We start from the raw sequence: 18,103 nt of genomic DNA on the forward strand, positions 1-18,103 counted from the left end.
TCTCGTCCATACCGCAGCGTGCCAACGGAGATACTCTGCAGATCCAATTCGCCAAGAGCTTCAACCCACCTTAATTAATGTCCAGGGGCGTGAAACCATCCCCCTGCATACATGCCTTTCCAACACCGTTTTTTCTGACCGAGTTGTCGATCTCGGCACTACAACTGCACATACATCGTACAAGATCCACCTTGTTGTTGTGTGTTGCACCATGCCCCCGAATACTGTGGGTCCCCATCTTTCTCTGCGCAATCTACTCTGCAGGACAGCGTAGTACGTCTCGTTTGAGGTGGGGTGACAAGAAGATGTGTGCGGAATTCGTACAAGGGACGACCCGATGGGAATGCCCCGCTGCTAATTTGGCAAGTCCCGGCCCGCTGCCGTCCAAACGCCCCAAGTTGGGCGACACTATATAGGATTGATTCCGCCAAGTTGTCGTCCTGCAAAGCATCTGCATTGTGTCGATCGCCTCATTCTGCATATCGGGCAGCATGGCTTCCACTACCTTTCATCCGGACTGGGCTTACGACTTTATCATCTGTGGGTGAGTGGTGATTTTCGAGAGTCCGGGCATATTGCCGGCATTCTAACCATCTTTCCTTTCACAGAGGCGGCACCACAGGCTGCGTGGTCGCAGGCCGCCTTGCAGAAGATGCAGACGTCAAGACCCTCGTCATAGAGGCTGGCCCGGACAGCGAGAAGCTCGAGAATGTCCACATGACGGGAGGGTAAGTTTGGGACCGGTAGGTTGCATTCCTGGCCTTTGATGGTGTTCTGATATCTATCTTCCTTCTAATTAGCTGGTCCAAACTCTTCGACCTTGAAACCGATTGGAATATTGTCTCGGAAAAGCAGCCCGCCGTCAACAACCGGCAGGTGAAGCTGAGCAGAGGCAAGTTCCTTGGTGGCTGCTCTGGGTGCAACGGGACTCTCTGCATTCGGGGCTCCCAGCAGGACTACGACGACTGGGGTCTCGAGGGCTGGAGTGGCAAGGAGTTCTTCAAGTATATGTCCAAGGTACATCGTCTCCAGTCTCCTCTCGAGGACTCTTACTGACATGCCCATCAGGCTGAGACATTCCACGGCAAGCCATGGTTCAAAGCGTCTAAGGCATCACACGGCTATGACGGCCCTCTCCACACGGAGCCACACAATCTTGCCCCCATCTCGCAGCTCATATTAGATTCGATGAAGTCCAAGGGACTTTACCTGGACCATGACATGTTCTCGCACGGAAACACGGCGAATGGGTGCGGCCACGTTCCGAGAACGGTCCATCAGGGGGTCCGCACTACGGCAGCCGACTTCATCACCAAGAAGAACCGCCGGGACAACATCGACATCATGGTGAAAACCCATGTGGACAAGGTGATAATTGGGAAGGATCCCATGAGCGAGCTAAAGGCCACCGGCGTGAGGGCAGTCAGGGCGGACGGCAGCGTGGTGGAGGTGATGGCTCTCAAGGAAGTCATCGTCAGCGGCGGCGCGTACTGCAGCCCCATCATTCTGAACCGCTCAGGCGTTGGCGATTTTCAGGAGCTGGAGCAACACGGCATCCCGTTACGTGTTCATCTGCCAGGCGTGGGGAAGAATCTGATGGACCACCTGGTATGCTGAGCGCCGGCACCTCCCTCCTCCCTCCCTCCTTCTTCCCTCCCTCCTTCTTCCCTCCCTCCTTCTTCCCTCCCTCGGCTACCTTTTGGTATAGTGACGCCCCATCCGCTAACGTGGTCTTACACCCTCAACCAGATCGTCTTCATGTTCTACGAAACCGACAAACCCGGCCTCACCAACGACCACCTAGTCTACCACGGCGACTCGCTAGCCAAGACCTACGCGCTCTGGAAGGACAAGAAGACGGGTTTCCTTTCCACCTTCCCCTTCGGCGTCTTCGCCTTCGCACGGCTAGACGCCCGCCTAGCGACCTCAGCGCTGTGGAGGTGGGCGCACCGGACCGCGACCCGCGACCCGATGGGCCTGACGTGGGCGCAGCCGCACGTCGAGTTCTTCACGACAGAGTGCTACGGCGGGCCGAAGCAGTTCGACCGGTTCCCCGGCGACGGGCAGCACGCGTTCAGCATCATCGCCGAGCTGTTCGCGCCGCGGTCGCGCGGCACGGTCGCCCTTCGCGACGCCGACCCGACTTCGACCCCTGTCGTCGACTGCAATTACCTCGCCGACCCGCTCGACGTTGAGGTCCTGGCTGAGGGGTGCCGATTCGCCAACGAGATCATCGTGCAGGGCGACGGCACCAAGGATATCGTCAAGGGATCGTGGCCGCCGGAGGGGGTGCAGCATCACCGGTTTACGACCAGGGAGGAGTGGATTCCCTATGTGAGGGATAATGCAACTACTTGTAAGTTGTATTCTTTCTTCCTTTTCTCCTTTTCCCCGGACCTAGCCTCCACCCCAACGATATCAAGATACTTACGGAAGCAAAACAGGCTACCACGCGGCGGGTACTTGTGCCATGGGCGACAATTCTAAACCCAACGCCGTTGTGGACAATAAACTCTGCGTCAGGGGTGTCAAGTGTCTTAGGGTTGCAGATTGTAGCATCATGCCCACGTTGAACGGCGGTCACACGCAGATGCCGGCGTACGGAATTGGCGAGAAGGCGGCAGACCTGATCAAAGAGAGGTGGGGCTTGAAGTCTTCGTGAGACTCGGAGAAAAAAAAAGTCTTTAGCTCTGATGGAAAGCATTCTTATTTGTTGAATTCGATCGGCTCGCTTCATTAGTCTTAAAACTCGGCAACAGTGTCTCAAAAATTGGGTCCGGCAAATTTTTACTTTTTACTTTTTTCCCTTATAAATTTTAATGTGGGTAGCCAAACCATACAAGATGGTCTAGTGGCCCAATGGCAAGGCGTTTGACTACGACTAAGTTGCTATCAAAAGATTGCAGGTTCGATCCCTGCCTAGATCAAAAACACTTCCTTTTTTGTTCTTTTTCTTTTTTCTCTTTTAAAAACTTCCCTCTCTCGCTCTAACCCACTGCAAAGCTGGCTTTCCAAAAAATGCCTCCCATTATCTGTGAGGACATTACTTACAAATGTAGATGGAGATAGAAAACCTTTGGTGCATAGATGAATCAAAATGGCTAAAAGTGTTCGTTTGAGTTGCTGCAAATTGAGCCAGATAGCAGTGTACCCTCTCCTCGAGACAGAGGACTAGACGTAAGGTTTGTAGGCAATATTTATGCAAGATGGATTATTACGCCGCTGTTGGACAAGTTAGAAGGGCGGAATACTGGATAGTGATATGGTGTCGCCACCTACTCGTCTACGACCTGTGGATTTACCCATGCCTAAGCTCCTCTGCAATGAATGGCCCCGAAGAGAAACCCATTGCATCAGATGAGCCTAGATGTTGGACAGAGGAGATCTCTCCACCATTGCCTTGCTTAAGAATGTGCCTGTTCAGAATGTCCCCTGCACCATCCATCCCATTCGGCGAGTTGCAAGAATGCTCTTCGTTCGAGTTCCACGCCCAGTCCACAAAGTGTCTCCCTCAAGCCCTGCCCATTCTGAACTAGAACCAGCCGGTTGTCGATGCAACGCTCGAGCAACATAGGTGTGTTGTGAAGGACGTCACCATGGTCTATTAGAAGGCCGTCGTTGATTGCACCAACATGTAATATGTCGCAGGAAACGTTCAATACATACACATGGTATGAACAAGGCTCATATGCCATCGACCGACTCCCAGCTCCTCGTCTCAACCTCAAACTCCCGGAAATAGTCCCCAAACTCCCTAAAGATGACGTTGACCAATTTATTGTACAGCCGAGTCCATCTAACCCCGCAAACATGGCCTTGGTGTAGTCCCAATACCCGGGGTAGTATCCCGAGTTCTCCCAGTTAACAATCCCAGCCACTCCAGCCGGTACTTCATCCGGCTGGACAACCCGATCGAGCAGAAAGCGACCGCCCCGGGAATCAGGTCTCAGCCAATCAAGCTTCATCGGGTCTTGAGACACGTCATATCCAGGAACAAGTCGTCAACGCCGCTCCCGTGTTCAGCACTGAAAAGTTCAGGGTTTCCCAGCGTCGAGCAGGAGGAGCAGCCGAGCCAACCGCCACCTTTCTCCACCAGGCAGGGGAGTGAGGTCACTGCGAAGCTGCCATCCACAGGGGGGAAATCCCGCGCCTAATTCCCTCTCCGTCGTTGTTTTTCAACAACAGCAACATGCCGATTTAGACCATGGTTGTTGGCCCGAGCATGTCGCTATAGTGGCTGGTGACGGCATGTCATCCTCACTTGGCGCAAGTCTGGCAGAAATTATCCTTCGCGTTTACCAATTCATTTATCTGTTCCCTCTCCGAGGCATCCTACCCCGCGTGTATGTTGTCTTCGGAGTTTTCAGGCCACCAACCTACAGACAGATCACCATGTCCAACCTGACAACAAAGTCTGGCGCATTTGCGGCGGTTGAAAGTCTCTAGAACATGCTAGGAGAGGCCGTGTATTTGCTCAGGGTCGGGTCATTCAACCTGGGTTGGGCCGCCTTTCACGTCAGCTGGAGCAGGATAACCGAAGCTGCTCTTTCCGACCACACCACCTTCCTCAGGAGACTCCTGGGACCCAGGGGTCTCAAAACTGTTCCCTCGTTGCATTTCCAGAACTCCACTGGGTCGCAAAGTCCCGCCCACTTGCCTAACCAGTTTGGGATGGCTTTCCTAATCATGACCTAAGTAGCGCCCGAGTACAGCAGCGAGGGGTGGTGTGGTTGACTGGGAGTGGGCAGGGCAATCGGTGCATAAAACAACAAAACATGCAAGTTTGTATTCTATTCCAAGGCTTGTCAGTCCCCCTCCCTAACTATTAGCCAGACATGAGGGGTCTGTACTATTCCAGAACGTTTTCCCTGTCAGCCCCCTTCTCAAGAAGCAGCCTGACAATACCTTCCTGGCCGTTTTCTGCAGCCCACCGTAGCAGCGTCCTACCAGATTCATCCATTGCCTTAGTATCAGCGCCTTTCTCAAGAAGCAGCCTGACAATACCTTCCTGGCCGTTTTTTGCAGCCCAGCATAGCAGCCTCTTACCAGATATATCCATTGCCTCAGTATCAGCCCCCTTCTCAAGAAGCAGCCTGACAATGTCTTTATAGCCCCTCCAAGCAGCCCACTGTAGCAGCGTCTGACCAAATACATCTCTTGCCTCAGTATTAGCCCCCTTCTCAAGAAGCAGCCTGACAATACCTTCCTGGCTGTTTTCTGCAGCCCACTGTAACAGCGTCTTACCAGATTCATCCCTTGCCTCAGTATCAGCCCCCTTGTCAAGAAGCAGCCTGACAATGTCTTCATAGCCTTCCTTAGCAGCCAACCCTAGCGGCGTCTGACCAAATACATCTCTTGCCTCAGTATCAGCCTTCTTCTCAAGAAGCAGCCTGACAATACCTTTATAGCCCCTCCAAGCAGCCCCCTGTAGCAGCGTCATACCAGATATATCTCTTGCCTCAGTATTAGCCCCCTTCTCAAGAAGCAGCCTGACAATACCTTCCTGGCTGTTTTCTGCAGCCCACTGTAGCGGCGTCTTACCAGATTCATCCCTTGCCTCAGTATCAGCCCCCTTCTCAAGAAGCAGCTCAACAACTCCCCTGTGGCCCATCTTTGCAGCAGAAAGCAAGAGCTCTTTACTAATACTATCCTCTGATCTAACTCCAACCTGTGTCCCTTTTTTAAGCAGTTGTTTGATCACCTCCTCATCCCCGCCACATATGGCATAAGATAGCGGTGTCCCCCCAATTTGATCCTCCCGGTTGGCCCCGGCCCCGGCCCTAAGTAGCAGCTTGACGACGGCCACGTTTCCATTCCAGACGGCGTACGATAGTGGCGTTCGACCATCTCGATCCTCCAAATCGACCTTGGCCCGCTTCCTAAACGGCAACTTGAGGCCCTTCAGGCTGATAGCAGCGCCTTTGACCAAGAGCTTGACAACGGCATCAAAGCCATTTCCGGCAGCCCAGGATAATGCCGACCGCTCGTATTTATCGTCCCGAGTGTCCAGGTCGCTGCCATCTGTTTCCAACAAAGACTTCACCACTGTTCTCAGTCCGAAATAGGACGCAATCATGAGGGTGGTGAATCCATCGGGAAATTCCGTGTTTGTGCTCGCCCAATAGACTCTGAACCAGGTCAAGCAACGGCTTGAACTGACATCGCAGAGTCTCCGTATCGATTGGGCAAGTGCGTCTTGTGTCTCAATTTCTGACCCGAGGATGTGAGACGCCCAATGTCTGGCAGAGTAGTCAAGGAAGATATGGTCCTCAAGGTACTCGGATAGTAGCCCGTTTTCGTCTAGAGGATGGGTCTCGAATTCGACAAGTAGCAGGTGCCAGATGCAGATCTTGGCAAGAATGCGATGGGACTCTCGTGGCAGAAGCGAGTGTTTCCATTTGAGATGCGTGTGGGCGGCTTTGGGAGAATATTCTTTGTCGTGAACCAAGAATTCCTTCGCAGTTTGGTGGAGCAGGTAGATCCTCGAGTCGATGATCGTCACGAAGAGCCCGCAGATGTCTCGTACGCTGTCACGGAAACGGTCTTCGGGTTTGAGATCGAGGTCACCATAGGATCGATGAGTCTGTCAAAGAGCTAACGCCAAGGCCATCTCTCTGATGGTCAAGGGCCTTGCTGCTGCCACAATGATATGCAGTATCTTCTTTGCCTTTTCGGTGTCGCGACTTTTTGAGAGTATCCTGTCGTATGCTTCCTCAACGGTTTTGGGGAGGTGAGAAGTGGCCTCGACTATTCCGGTTTTGTCGATATCGATGTCGCTCTCGATCAAGTCCAGCGTCAGGTGTACCCATAAATATGTCCTGTTAGAAACACGCATAAGCTTTTGCAATAGAAGCTCTTGCTCGTCAAGTGTAAGCCTCCGCCGCACCCCGATATCGTGGACTCTGGCTTTGATGAAAGCGTCGATCTCTCGGGAAATCTTGGCCATCTCAACATCGTCTTCCCCACTCAGATGAATGACGGGCAGCCCCGGAATCTCGAGAGGCCGGAAGCCGAGAGAAATCCCAGCATAGGGACGGCTTGTCAAGAGAAACTTCAAATTGAAGTTCCTCCTACTGCCGTATAGTTTGCACAACGCTTTGGCAAGCTGAGACCTTCCTTGTTCTTCGCATTCGTCGACTGCATCGAGGAGGCAGACAATTTCGCCGGCATTCTGGTCTTCTGCGGCGTTGATGAGGGTGTCCCAAAGCTCGCCAAATGAGCTGCTCAACGTTTCTCCGCCGACTTCGAAATGGTCGAGAATCTTATCGGAGAGCAGAATGCGTCTCTGGATGAAAAGCTGGCGTAGAATACAGCGGATAGCGCTGACCACACTCCTCTGGTCCTCAAAGTCGTCTTTGAAGAAGAAGTAACATGTGGTTCTCGATTCTGTGGTCGGAAGAATAGAATCGACCAGATGTTTTGCCAAAACCGACTTTCCGCATCCGGGATCCGCGGACACCCACAGCATTCTTGACGACTTGCTCGCTTGCCATTCTCGAAAGAGCTCGTGAGACACGAACCAGCCACATGTCCCTGGGACCCGATCGGGGTTTCGGTCTTTTCGATCCCGGTATGGTGATGCATCGAGTCTTCTCAGAATCTTTACTTCCCTCTCCCTCCGAACCGGGTCATTCTGTGTCCCCCCGGTTCCGAGGTGGGAAAATGGCGATGCTGGAGCATCTTTGACATGAAATTATTATTCACTTGAATCCTTGCATGTGAACCATGGCCAGAATGCAACTCACTATGCATGTTGATGATACCCTGCATCAGAACACCACCGCCGGTTGCTTTAGCATCACCGAAGCGCTGCCCGACGGGCCGCTCAGCCGGTACAGGGGCCGAGCCGAGTGATGGACTTGGTCCAGCCCCAGCCTTCGAGTCACCGGAAAGGTATAAGTCATCGTTATCCGTAGAAGGGTTGCCTTGCTGAGATGCGGGTCCGTTATAAGGCTGTGCTGCCGCCCGCGATGGGCCTACCGACTCTGGGGTACCTTGCATTGTGCTAGTGGTATTCATGGCAAATCTGGGATGTCTCAGAGTAGAGGCGCAGGGGTGAGAGAAGAGCGAGCTGACGTCTGGCTTCTTACGGAGGCCTCGGCGTGACTTGGGATGGGCTGCAAATATGAAATCCTCTCATTTTCCGTGGGCTCTCTCCTCTTTCAGCTCTTTTTTCAGCTGAATCCAACACGCGAAGATCACGTGGTAGAGCCCGGCGAGTGCCATGAAGCGGGGCATGAGGAAGCCAGGGTTGGGCTGGGTTGGGTTAGGTTGGGTTGGGAGCCTTCATGATGAGGCTAGGTAGTCCTCGCGTCGTCTTTTCCTCAGACGCGAAGACGGTGATCACCTTAAAGCCACCATCATACATCATGGATCCTTTAAGCATAACTGCTAATGTGATTGCCATTGCGACTCTGGCGTGGCAAAGCTGCAAGTCAGTGCACGGCCTCATCGACGGCCTGGCGGATGCACCGAGGGTTATTGCCGACTCGAAGAGTGTTCTCTCAGAAACCCGAAACACCTTGAACAGTCTGAAGGGGATGCTGGAAATGCATACTCAAGCTCCCAGTGTCCTTGGTCACGCTCTTCAGAAGATCAATCTCGACTTCGCTCTCCACTCGACCCAGCGTCTCTGCGATGAATTTGGCGACACCATAGCGAGGTTCACCAGTCGCTCGACAGATACGACATTGGCGAAACGCGATAGACTCGCGGTAAATCTTCACGAATCCAAGTTCAATAAGTTCAACAGACAGCTGGGCGACTGTCAACAAACGATATCTCTGGCGCTGGCATCCATGATTCTGTTCGTTCGATGCTTGGTGATTTTTGTAATTCCTCCGGCTGACTGTTATAGCATCGTTTCCACTCGTAATGCCGAGGACATTATACGGCTTGGAAATCGTTTCGCAGTCCAGGAGACGTCTCTGGCTGGTCTGCAGAACCGTCTTCGCGAGAGCCAGGCAGCCATGCAAGTAACGTCCGTCGGGGGATCGACTGGCGAGGCAGAAGACGGTTCCGCAAGCCAGAGAGATTCGAGCCTCCAGCTGACAGTCGGGCTTCAAAGAGTCTGTCAAGAGGCTCTCTCCGCTACCAGAGAAAGACGTACAGGGCAAAAATTCGGCGACATGCGGACGGATGAGCAGTCTATGGCAATGCAAGGAATAGCTGGAAGGGCGCAAACCAGAGTGGAGCAGGTATTCGGGACGCTGACAACTACCGGGGGCAGTACGGCATTCCAAGGCCAGATTGATGCCGCGTCTTTTGCCATCATGTTTAGGAAGGGGTAATGACACAGCGTGTCGCTTCAGCCTGGCAGAGGGCTATGCGTTGAAATAAGATTGTACACAGGCTTCTAGCATTGTACTTTGGCTGCAAGTTTGGTTGCCGTGGTCCCATAGATATTTAGAGTGGGGATTATTTCTACAAGTACCTTGTTCGGATCTTCCGACAGATTTCCCGAGGCGAGAAGCCGGTCGGCAGTGTGTTGGATGCGATCCCGGCCCCGCAAAACTCGGGGAATTAGTTCCCCCCGCCCTCATTCCCCCCTTTATTGTTCTCTTTTCCGCAACAACTGGCTCCAATCCTCCCAACAAAAAAAATAAAGAAAACAATTCTTGTTCATAAATAAAACCTAGGACACTGACTGCCAGAATGGGTGACTCAATTGTCAACAGCAGTGGTGCGGCAGCGGCCAAAGTCAGCGCTGCGACAGCCTTTTTTGAGGCAATCTGTACGCAAGCCCGGCTGCCGAAATAGAGAAGCATACCTGCTAATACCGGTTGAATGCTCTAGGGGATGCCGGCATCACTCACTGTTTTGTCAACTTGTACGATGCTCTGTGATGGGAGTATTTCCCTGGGACGTATGTGCTTATCATGGGGTAATTGTAGGGGAAGCGACCATCCAGCAATGCTGGAGGCCATGGCCAAGGCCAAAGAAGGTTCCTCATCACCCTTTTCTCAAACATGCTTCGAGGCTTCGACGCTGACGCTGACCACTCACTCATCCAGAGAACTCGAAGAACTTCCCCAGAATGATCACCTGTCCATCGGAAATGGTTGCTCTTTCAGCTGCCATAGGCTTTGCCCAGGTCACTGGTGTTCCAGTTGAGTCTGTCCAACTCCCTTTTCTGAGCGGAGTTGTGAGTGCTAATCCTTCGGGCGCAGCAATGCGTAATCGTGCATGTCGAGTGTGGCACCCTGGCGATGGGCCAGGCGATACACAATGCATCGGTCGGGCGTGTCCCAGTGCTCTGTTTCGCTGGCCTTACCCCGTTCACCCAGGACGGAGAGCTCCTCGGCTCCAGAACCGAGTACGTCAATCTCCCACACATCCGTGACGCCGTTGAAATCAATTGTTGACTGACCACACCTTTTATAGGTTCATTCACTGGCTTCAGGACGTCCCGGATCAAGCCGCAATTGTGCGTCAGTACTGCCGGTATACAGCGGAGATCAAAACCGGGCACAACATCAAGCAGATGGTATACCGCTCGCTGCAGTTCGCACGATCCGACCCGGCCGGCCCAGTCTATTTGATGGCGGCTCGAGAGGTCTTGGAACAGGTAACTCCCTGGTTCTGGTCTTGGCTCGGTCTCGTCCAGCGAGCTAATAGTACTAGACTGTGGATTCGCTACCTCTCACGAGCGAACTATGGAGCCCACTAAAGCCTTCTTCCCTACCCGAAGATGGTACTGACATCCTACCTCCTCCCTCTCCCGGAATCAAGCTGACAGGCGGTAGACGTCGAAATGATCGCACAAACCTTGATGGAAGCAAAGCGACCACTGGTGATCACGGGGTACCTTGGACGAAACCCGCGAAGCCCCAAGGTTCTTGCCGAGCTTTGCGACAAACTTCCAATCAGTGTCCTCGAAACTGTTGGCTCAGACATGTGCATCCGGAGCGACCACGAGGCGTATCTCGGTGTAACCATCACCACTCATGACGCTGTGCGGGAGGCTGACGTTATCCTTGTCATCGACTGTGATGTTCCGTGGATCCCGACCGCGGGCAAACCTCGAAGTGGTGAGATATGCATGGCTGCCTGTTTCGGCTTGCCTACCGAGTTCTAATTCTTCCTCCTCTTCCTTTTAGATGCCAAGATTTTCCACCTCGACGTGGATCCGTTGAAACAGCAGATGATCGGTGGGTCATTCATTTGATTATCATTCTTCCCACCTACTCCTCGTGCGGTGCTGTATCCTAACCCTAGCCACAGTCTACCACATTCCGGCTAGTCACAGATACAAAGTCAGCGCCGAACTTGCCCTCAAGCAGCTCAACAGATACCTGGACAGGCAGCAACTTGACCCCTCCAAGTATGCCGCTGCCTTTGAGGCACGATCCACGCGGTACAAGAACTGGAGAGCAACCTTGGATAGTCGTGAGGTGATCTCGCCAGGAGGCCCGATCAAGGTTCCGTATCTGATGTCACGGTTGCGGAAACTGCTGCCGCAAAGCACTACAATCGTCCTGGAGGCAGTCACAAACGCGCTCCCAGCTATTGAGCATCTGCATTTGACCGAGGTGGGTGCCCTGCTTGTGCCAACAGAACCCCACACCCCCCTTCTTCTCTACCAATGCTGACCACGGATGATGGATTAATAGCCAGGAAGCCTCTACGCTACCGGTGCGGGCGGGCTAGGTTGGATCGGCGGCGCAGCGATCGGCGTCAAGCTGGCCAGGCCCGAGTCATTTGTCTGCGGCATGTGCGTAAATCCCATTGTTGCATCGTCCTCATCTTCCCAAGATATTAACCATCTTCCTATAGTGTTGGCGACGGGACTTTCCTGTTTTCACAGATGGAAAGCGCCGCCTGGATTGCCGCCCGGTACAATACTCCATCGCTCCTGATTGTCCTCAACAACGGGGGTTGGAACGCACCGAAGGTGTCCGCGTTAGCGGTCCACAAAGAGGGCTACTCTTCCAGGGCAAACAGGAGAGGTAATTAGCCCCGCCCCTCGGGATCGGGCAGTTCATCCTCTTCGAGGTCCGTTACTAACGCGGGGGTATGCAGACCTTAATATCTCCTTCGACCCTTCCCCTGACTACCCAGGAATTGCGACCGCTTCAGGAAAGGCTTGGGGGGCCACCGTCACATCTGGCGACGACGTGGACCGAGTTTTAGAAGAGGCGATCAGCGTGGTTCGCGGGGGTAGAAGCGCAGTCGTGGAAGTCCAGTAAGTGAAGCTTCGCACACAACCACCTTTACCACCGTCCTAACAGATCACTGCAGCGTACCATCAATATGGCCTGAGAATTAGTTTCACACTCGGCCTAGGTTGGTCGAAACCCAAGGAGCGTGAAATCTATACAAGTTGTGTTCGACCGTGTCTGTAAAGACCTATGAATACTTTAGAAATAGCAATCGTGTCTTGCACAAAGCTTTGGTGAAGCTGTAGCACCTAGCCAACACTTTCGCACCTTGTATCATGTCGACTTATCTGTATTTGCGCTTCCTCCCCCCGCCAGTTCTCATGCTAAGCAGTCTCTCTCTCGTCAACTTCTTCCCACCTCTGGGCCCCTCGGTCCGGGAGGCCGACTCGGAACCACTTGCGACTCTCAGATGGTGACCGAGACCGCCCTTCCATTCTCGGTGGGGAATGTTTTGCAGTCTCTTTTCAATGTAATAATGGTAAACAACACGGCCAGTTTCGACGGTTGACCTTTGAGCAAGGCAACATCATCGCCGCACCCATCGGGGAATAATAAACAAGCACTTTGGCAACCAAAAGCCCACCCACTGGGGCAAAGGTTTACAATAATAGCTCCAGACACCATTACCAGGCTCCAGATCAGCTATAGAACCGTGACCAACTTCAGATCAGCCCGCTTCTCCTTCCTCTTCCGCTTCCTCCTCTGCGATATAATCCACACCGTATACAGCCCAAACGTCACAGCCGTCAACGGCAGCGTGACCGCCCAAAACAGCCCAAACTGCGGCCTCAAGCCTATCCCAATTGACGAGCGATCATCCGACCGTGCGGCGCCGTCCCAGTCAAACAGCGACGTGGAGAACAGGGCCGCGACGAAGCTGCCGGGAAGGAAGAACATGGCCACGAGGGCGAGCATCTTCATGGACGAGGAGTCATCCTGGCTAGACTGTGCAATACTGCGGATCGAGCTCGCGTTCGCAAACGCAATGGCATTGTCCTGCTGGGCGATGAGGTGGAACAGCGCCGCGATCTGCACCTGCACGCGCTGCTGCACGTACTCGTTATCCACGAGCTGCATCTGCAGTCGATGCTTCATCAGCCGGACGTGATGCGACAGCATCTCACCGGCATCGACGCCGCCGTCGTCTCCGCGAGCCCCGCCCCGGGAGTGCCCAAGCATGAACTCGTTCAGGGCCTCGACGACCTTGAGCTTGCGCGTCCCGTTCGCCAGCTTGGCCGCGCAGCCGCTCATCTTGGCCGACAGGTCGCCCAGCTCGCCGCCGGCGGGGCGTTCCTGGCGGTGGGAGAAGCGGTGGTGGCCGGTGCGGACCTCGACCTCGCGCACGTCCGACTTGATGGCCGCCGCCGTGGCGTCGAACTCGCCGGCCAGGACTAGGCTGCACAGCAGGGCGGGGAACATGGGTTGGCCGGCTAGGGCGGCGCTCCATCGACACTCGAGGCTGTCGAGAAGCTCTCCGCGCTGCTCGGCGCCGGCGAATATGACTCCCTGCATGTGCGGCCGGCCGTCTGAGACGGTGTATGACCAGGCGAATGCCAGCTTCGGGTGGTATGTGACGGTGAAGCAGCGGGCGCCGTCTTGGGGTGGCAGCGCAGACACGCCGGCAAAGCAGCTCCGGGCATAGTCTACCGCGTGCTGTAACTTCCAGGTGTCGAGGATGTGTTCCAGGTCTTTCGTGGACGGACCCCAGCGCCATGTTTTCGGATTCTCCCCGACCCAGAGGAGACGGGCGGTTCGTACGTGTGCTTCGCCATGGAATGATTTGTGCGGGAGCTCATCGAGCCAGTTGTGGAGATCTGCCGAGGACAGAGTCCTATGTTCGGCTTCCAAGCTGTCGGAGCCATCGTGGCTGCTCCATAGCTCGGTCACGTCAAAGCTGGGAGACTTGGCAACGTCGTACTTCTCCCAGAGACTGTGGCTTCCAAAGTGGCGGTGAATGTCGTCCATGTTCTCGTGGCGGCTATAAGAGTTCAGGTAGAGACCACGATTCGGCAACTTTGGCTTCCTGGCAGGACATTGGAAATATAAACAAATGGCAAGTCGACGGGATCTAGGACTCGGAAGGACTTGACGAAACACTGGTTGATGAATTAATTAGTGGGAGGCTGAGCAGCTCCGCCTCCCTCCTCGTCATGTTGGAAGCACCGACCAAATAATTGAGGCTTGATCAAACCCTGTTGGTTCAACCAAGTCTACGGAGGTGTATTTGTTTAATTAGCCAAAATCTGGTGTTCAAATGCACCGTTTGGAACGACAATGAACGAGTTGACAATCAATACCCGAGGAAAGCGTTTATCTGCGAGGAGCGACGCGCTCCGATTCAGGGTTTGAGGAGCCCCCAAAGCCCATGTCCAGGGTTCAGACGACACTCCACCGCGTGAGATATATCTCTAAGCAACCTATACCACCAGCTTTAGAGAATCAAGGTAGGCAGTCAAGTTTGCCTACCAGGTGTTGCGCCAGGTCGTCGCGTACTGTAAGTCCGTGCACTTCAGTCAGGTAGCCAGCTGAGATGCAGACCCCTGCCATTGAAAGCTGGTGACTGGTGACTGCCTGGCACTGCCCTTTGCGGGGTAATTAAGTCAAAGCAACAGCCAGGTTACAAGCGATTTTCAATCAATTCAAGACCCAGAAGATGAATCTAGCCAGTCACAGGCTGCCGACGCACGTGGTTATGAACAAGGCATCTTCTCCCACGCCACCTTGATGAAAAGGCCCGCCTAACAAGGACAGTGACTAGGCAGCAGGCGCATCTAGAATGCCAATATCGGAGTCACGGGAACGGCGTCTTAGGTAGCATGGGGACGAACTTATCCGAGGAGTCATTCGGCCAGGCTCGAAGGCGGTGGCGATGCAGCAGAAGATTATATCTCTAGCCTATCAAGCTGCTAAGCTGGGATGAGGACCCCCTGCTCCTTCTCGTCTAACTTCCCTGATAACAATAACATAGTTAATATGCTACGTATCAGCCTTCCACTTGAACTGAAATCCCGGATGATCGGGGAGAAGATGGGGCTGGCCAAAGAAGACCTCCCGGGCAGTTGCTCCTTCTGTTTGAACCTCTGTCCTAAACAACCCCCTTGCTCGTAATTCGGGGATGACAAAGTCGATAATATCCTCGAAGGAGCCAGGGTTCACAACATGGGAAAGATTGAATCCGTCTACCCCTGCCACTTCGACCCATCTCTCGAGCTCATCGACAACTGTCTTTGGACTGCCGATAATCTTTGGCCTTTGGGGTTCAAGCGACGGTTAGCAACAATTTGCATCTCATGGTGACGGCGTCGAAAACAAATATTCAAAACCTACATCATGCCTCCCACCAGAAGGAACTCGGCGATCCTAGCCTTCGTCCAGGACAAACCCTCGCTACCGGGAACGACACTAGCCCAGCGATGGACCACAGACCGGATAGCAGCCTTATCAACAAAGCGGAAGTCCTCGTCATCCGAGTAAGCCGACAGGTCAGTCCCCGTCCAGCCCCCAAAGAGGGCCAACGCACCCTCTCGGTCCCCGTAGGACAGGAGTTCCCGATACTTATCCTGGGCCTTCTCATCCGTCTCGTCGACGACCACACACACCCCAGTAAACACCTTGACATGCTCCGGGTCCCTGCCAAACTTCTCCTTGGCGGTCTGCCGCAGCGCCTGCACCGAGGCGCGCACCAGCTCCGGCAGCTGCGCGCCCATGAACACGGCCTCGGCGTGCTTGGCGCCGAACTCGGTGCCGGCCTTGGACGTGCCGGCCTGGAACAGGAACGGCGTGCGCTGCGGGGACGGCTCGCAGATGTGCGGGCCCGGAACCTGGAAATACTTGCCCTTGTGGTGAATCTGGCGGACCCTCCCGGCTACGGCGAACTGGCCGCTTGAGGCGTCTCGCGTGACGGCGTCGTCGCGCCAGCTGCCTTCCCATAGCTGGAGGGAAGGAAGGACGAGGGATCAGTGGTGCTGTCTCTGACGACGGAGTGGACGGAGGGGAATGGGAGTGAGCCTGGTTTCCAGTATTACCTTGTAAACAACATCCATGTACTCGTCGGCGATACGATAACGCTCGTCATGCTCGATCTGGGTTTCCAAGCCAAAGTTCTTGGCGGCGCTCTCCAAATACGACGTGACGATATTCCAAGCCACCCTCCCCTCGGCCAAGTGATCGACGGTTGAGAACCGCCTCGCCATCGCGTACGGCGCGTCATACGTCGTGCTGGCGGTCACTCCGAAGATGAGATTCTTCGTGGCAGCTGCCATGGCGGGTACGGAATAGAGGGGATCGTTGACCGGGAACTGGGCTCCTGATGCTAGGACAGGGTCTACGTTTGCCGGGCCCTTGTAGACGTCATATGGGCCCAGCGTGTCGGCTATGAACATGGCGTGGAATCCGGCTTGGTCGAGGGTCTGCGCGAGCGACGTCCAGAAGCTGAGTTTATTGTAGTCGGCCGTCTTGTTGCGGGGGTGCCTCCAGAGACCCGGGGAGAGGTGGGCGGGTGTTGTCATGACGAAGGCATTTAGGAGGAATTGTTTGCGAGGTTTTTGTGCCCCTCCCTCGGTTTCGGCAGACGCCATTCTGGTGGTAAGAAGCAGTCGGTGGCCGGGTTGTGATATTTGGTAATTACTCGGTAGTGTGTGCCCGAATAAGCTCCCCGATTTTGGGAGTCGCAGGGTTTTGAAGATATCACTTCAATGTATCTCTCGGGGGAGAAATCCTAGGGGATGGGTTAAGAGTGACTTTGAACGCGACACGACCTTCGACCGGTACCCGCGAAATCGCTCGCCATACCCCTCTATAATTGCAAGGTTGTTTTGCAGATGCAATCCCGGACTCCGACACCGCTTGAGACGGAGATATTGGCGTTGGCGGACCTTTGGCCCCAGTTTGGCATTGTTGCAACATGGTTGACTGATATTGCGTGACATCGATATCGGCGCCGCAGCCATTTCGGGGGTCGGCAGTCGGCAAATAGCTTGAGGAGAGGAGCCGGAGACGCTGCGGGAATTAAAGTGACGACTCTCGATGTTTGGACGTTTGTAGGCTTGTCTTTTATTTGTTTTTATTTTTATTTATTTTTTGGGTACATTGTGGTTAATCTAGAGGTCAAGCACAACATGCGCCCCAATTGTGCATGCTTCCATCGCCACTCTTAATTGTCGCCCCCAAAACTACAATAGAACATGTTTGTTTGCCCATCAAAATTGCCAGGTAAAGAAAATAAAGGAAACAAAATGTTATTAAAACGAAACAGAAAGTGCAGAAGAAAAAAGCAAAGAAGAAATTGACAAGATAGGGATTCGAACCCTAGCCTCTTTCGGAGACTGCAGATGACCCTGTTTGAGAGGATAAGAAAGTACGGAATATAAGGTAGGTAGTAGGGGCAAGACCTGTGGCACCTGATGCACTCTAGGATAGTAGAGCATCCCTAGCAGCTACCCATGCCACACCCCACTTGCAAGCCCCGAGTGATGTACGGAATAGAGATAAGCTATTTCTACTTGCACAAATATAGGTAACTACGCTTTTACACTTTGATTTATCCACTAGATGATTACCCAAAGCTATTATCAAGCAAGTTTGGCCGCGCGTGCTACAAGAGAGTCGAATCAATTGGTGCAGGATGAGAGATGTAGCAAATAATATGTTCTCTCCAACGATTAGCAAACCTGCCTAACTCGAACCGTACGCAGGAGGTCTGTGCAGAAATTCTGCCACCTGGCTGTGGAAGTGCCAGGCCAGCAACTGTATTGGCACAATCGCGGCAACAGCAACAGCAACAGAGACAGCGACAGCGACAGCAGCAGCAATAGCAAAAGCAAAAGCAAAAGCAATGGCAACGGCGATAGCAACGGCGATAGCAATGGCGATAGCAATGGCGATAGTAATGACCTGGCAGCAAGCGACAGTAACTATGAGAGTGACTTAAACAGCGACTGCGA

The 18,103-nt window shown here is 53.8% G+C and overlaps 6 protein-coding genes and 1 non-coding gene across 7 annotated transcripts; 4 read left to right on the top strand and 3 right to left on the bottom strand.

Annotated features, from left to right (window-relative positions):
* Nucleotides 1-484: 484 nt before the first annotated feature.
* QBC33DRAFT_476393 (pyranose dehydrogenase 3) lies at nt 485-2,656 on the top strand (the record flags this gene model as incomplete). Its single annotated transcript, XM_060425256.1, has 6 exons — nt 485-544; nt 609-728; nt 801-1,017; nt 1,069-1,608; nt 1,750-2,356; nt 2,445-2,656. Coding segments are annotated over exons 1-6 (1,749 nt in total), but the record flags the coding sequence as incomplete, so codon positions are not given.
* Nucleotides 2,657-2,845: 189 nt separating this feature from the next.
* On the top strand, nt 2,846-2,927 carry QBC33DRAFT_t52. Its single transcript has one exon. It is a non-coding gene; the product is annotated as a tRNA-Arg (tRNA).
* A 1,922-nt stretch (nt 2,928-4,849) lies between these two features.
* QBC33DRAFT_612623 (ankyrin repeat-containing domain protein) lies at nt 4,850-7,904 on the bottom strand (the record flags this gene model as incomplete). Its single annotated transcript, XM_060432495.1, has 3 exons — nt 4,850-6,583; nt 6,644-7,592; nt 7,777-7,904. 3 exons carry the CDS (start codon nt 7,902-7,904, stop codon nt 4,850-4,852), a joined length of 2,811 nt encoding a protein of 936 aa, XP_060281537.1.
* Nucleotides 7,905-8,186: 282 nt separating this feature from the next.
* Nucleotides 8,187-9,349, top strand: QBC33DRAFT_545145 (uncharacterized protein). The gene is made up of 2 exons (XM_060428538.1): nt 8,187-8,806; nt 8,858-9,349. Exons 1-2 carry the CDS (start codon nt 8,289-8,291, stop codon nt 9,288-9,290), a joined length of 951 nt encoding a protein of 316 aa, XP_060281538.1. The 5' UTR covers nt 8,187-8,288; the 3' UTR covers nt 9,291-9,349.
* Nucleotides 9,350-9,581: 232 nt separating this feature from the next.
* QBC33DRAFT_476399 (thiamine pyrophosphate enzyme, N-terminal TPP binding domain-containing protein) lies at nt 9,582-12,413 on the top strand. The gene is made up of 14 exons (XM_060425257.1): nt 9,582-9,733; nt 9,796-9,829; nt 9,894-9,943; nt 10,014-10,108; nt 10,170-10,315; nt 10,384-10,567; nt 10,624-10,693; nt 10,746-11,030; nt 11,100-11,150; nt 11,224-11,531; nt 11,613-11,713; nt 11,776-11,948; nt 12,022-12,184; nt 12,241-12,413. Exons 1-14 carry the CDS (start codon nt 9,655-9,657, stop codon nt 12,266-12,268), a joined length of 1,767 nt encoding a protein of 588 aa, XP_060281539.1. The 5' UTR covers nt 9,582-9,654; the 3' UTR covers nt 12,269-12,413.
* Nucleotides 12,414-12,483: 70 nt separating this feature from the next.
* On the bottom strand, nt 12,484-14,251 carry QBC33DRAFT_612626 (uncharacterized protein). The gene has a single exon (XM_060432496.1). It carries the CDS (start codon nt 14,124-14,126, stop codon nt 12,804-12,806), a length of 1,323 nt encoding a protein of 440 aa, XP_060281540.1. The 5' UTR covers nt 14,127-14,251; the 3' UTR covers nt 12,484-12,803.
* Nucleotides 14,252-14,772: 521 nt separating this feature from the next.
* On the bottom strand, nt 14,773-16,759 carry QBC33DRAFT_496102 (luciferase-like domain-containing protein). Its single transcript, XM_060425564.1, has 3 exons — nt 16,187-16,759; nt 15,489-16,093; nt 14,773-15,411 (listed from the first exon to the last, which is right to left on the bottom strand). The coding sequence occupies exons 1-3, from the start codon at nt 16,736-16,738 to the stop codon at nt 15,138-15,140; spliced, it is 1,431 nt and encodes a 476-aa protein (XP_060281541.1). The 5' UTR covers nt 16,739-16,759; the 3' UTR covers nt 14,773-15,137.
* Between the last annotated feature and the right edge of the window lie 1,344 nt (nt 16,760-18,103).

This window comes from Phialemonium atrogriseum (assembly GCF_030411735.1).
Source record: "Phialemonium atrogriseum strain 8032-3 unplaced genomic scaffold QBC33scaffold_20, whole genome shotgun sequence".
Classification (NCBI taxonomy): Eukaryota; Fungi; Ascomycota; class Sordariomycetes; order Cephalothecales; family Cephalothecaceae; genus Phialemonium; species Phialemonium atrogriseum.

Coding starts and splice junctions, on each gene's coding strand:
- QBC33DRAFT_545145 (XM_060428538.1), top strand. CDS start 8,289: ATGATGAGGCTAGGTAGTCCTCGCGTCGTCTTTTCCTCAGACGCGAAG. Junction 8,807..8,857: donor GCGCTGGCATCCATGATTCT/GTTCGTTCGATG, acceptor TGACTGTTATAG/CATCGTTTCCACTCGTAATG.
- QBC33DRAFT_476399 (XM_060425257.1), top strand. CDS start 9,655: ATGGGTGACTCAATTGTCAACAGCAGTGGTGCGGCAGCGGCCAAAGTC. Junction 11,532..11,612: donor AGCATCTGCATTTGACCGAG/GTGGGTGCCCTG, acceptor ATGGATTAATAG/CCAGGAAGCCTCTACGCTAC. Junction 11,714..11,775: donor GAGTCATTTGTCTGCGGCAT/GTGCGTAAATCC, acceptor ATCTTCCTATAG/TGTTGGCGACGGGACTTTCC.
- QBC33DRAFT_612626 (XM_060432496.1), bottom strand. CDS start 14,126: ATGGACGACATTCACCGCCACTTTGGAAGCCACAGTCTCTGGGAGAAG.
- QBC33DRAFT_496102 (XM_060425564.1), bottom strand. CDS start 16,738: ATGGCGTCTGCCGAAACCGAGGGAGGGGCACAAAAACCTCGCAAACAA. Junction 16,094..16,186: donor ACATGGATGTTGTTTACAAG/GTAATACTGGAA, acceptor CCTTCCCTCCAG/CTATGGGAAGGCAGCTGGCG. Junction 15,412..15,488: donor CTTCTGGTGGGAGGCATGAT/GTAGGTTTTGAA, acceptor TGAACCCCAAAG/GCCAAAGATTATCGGCAGTC.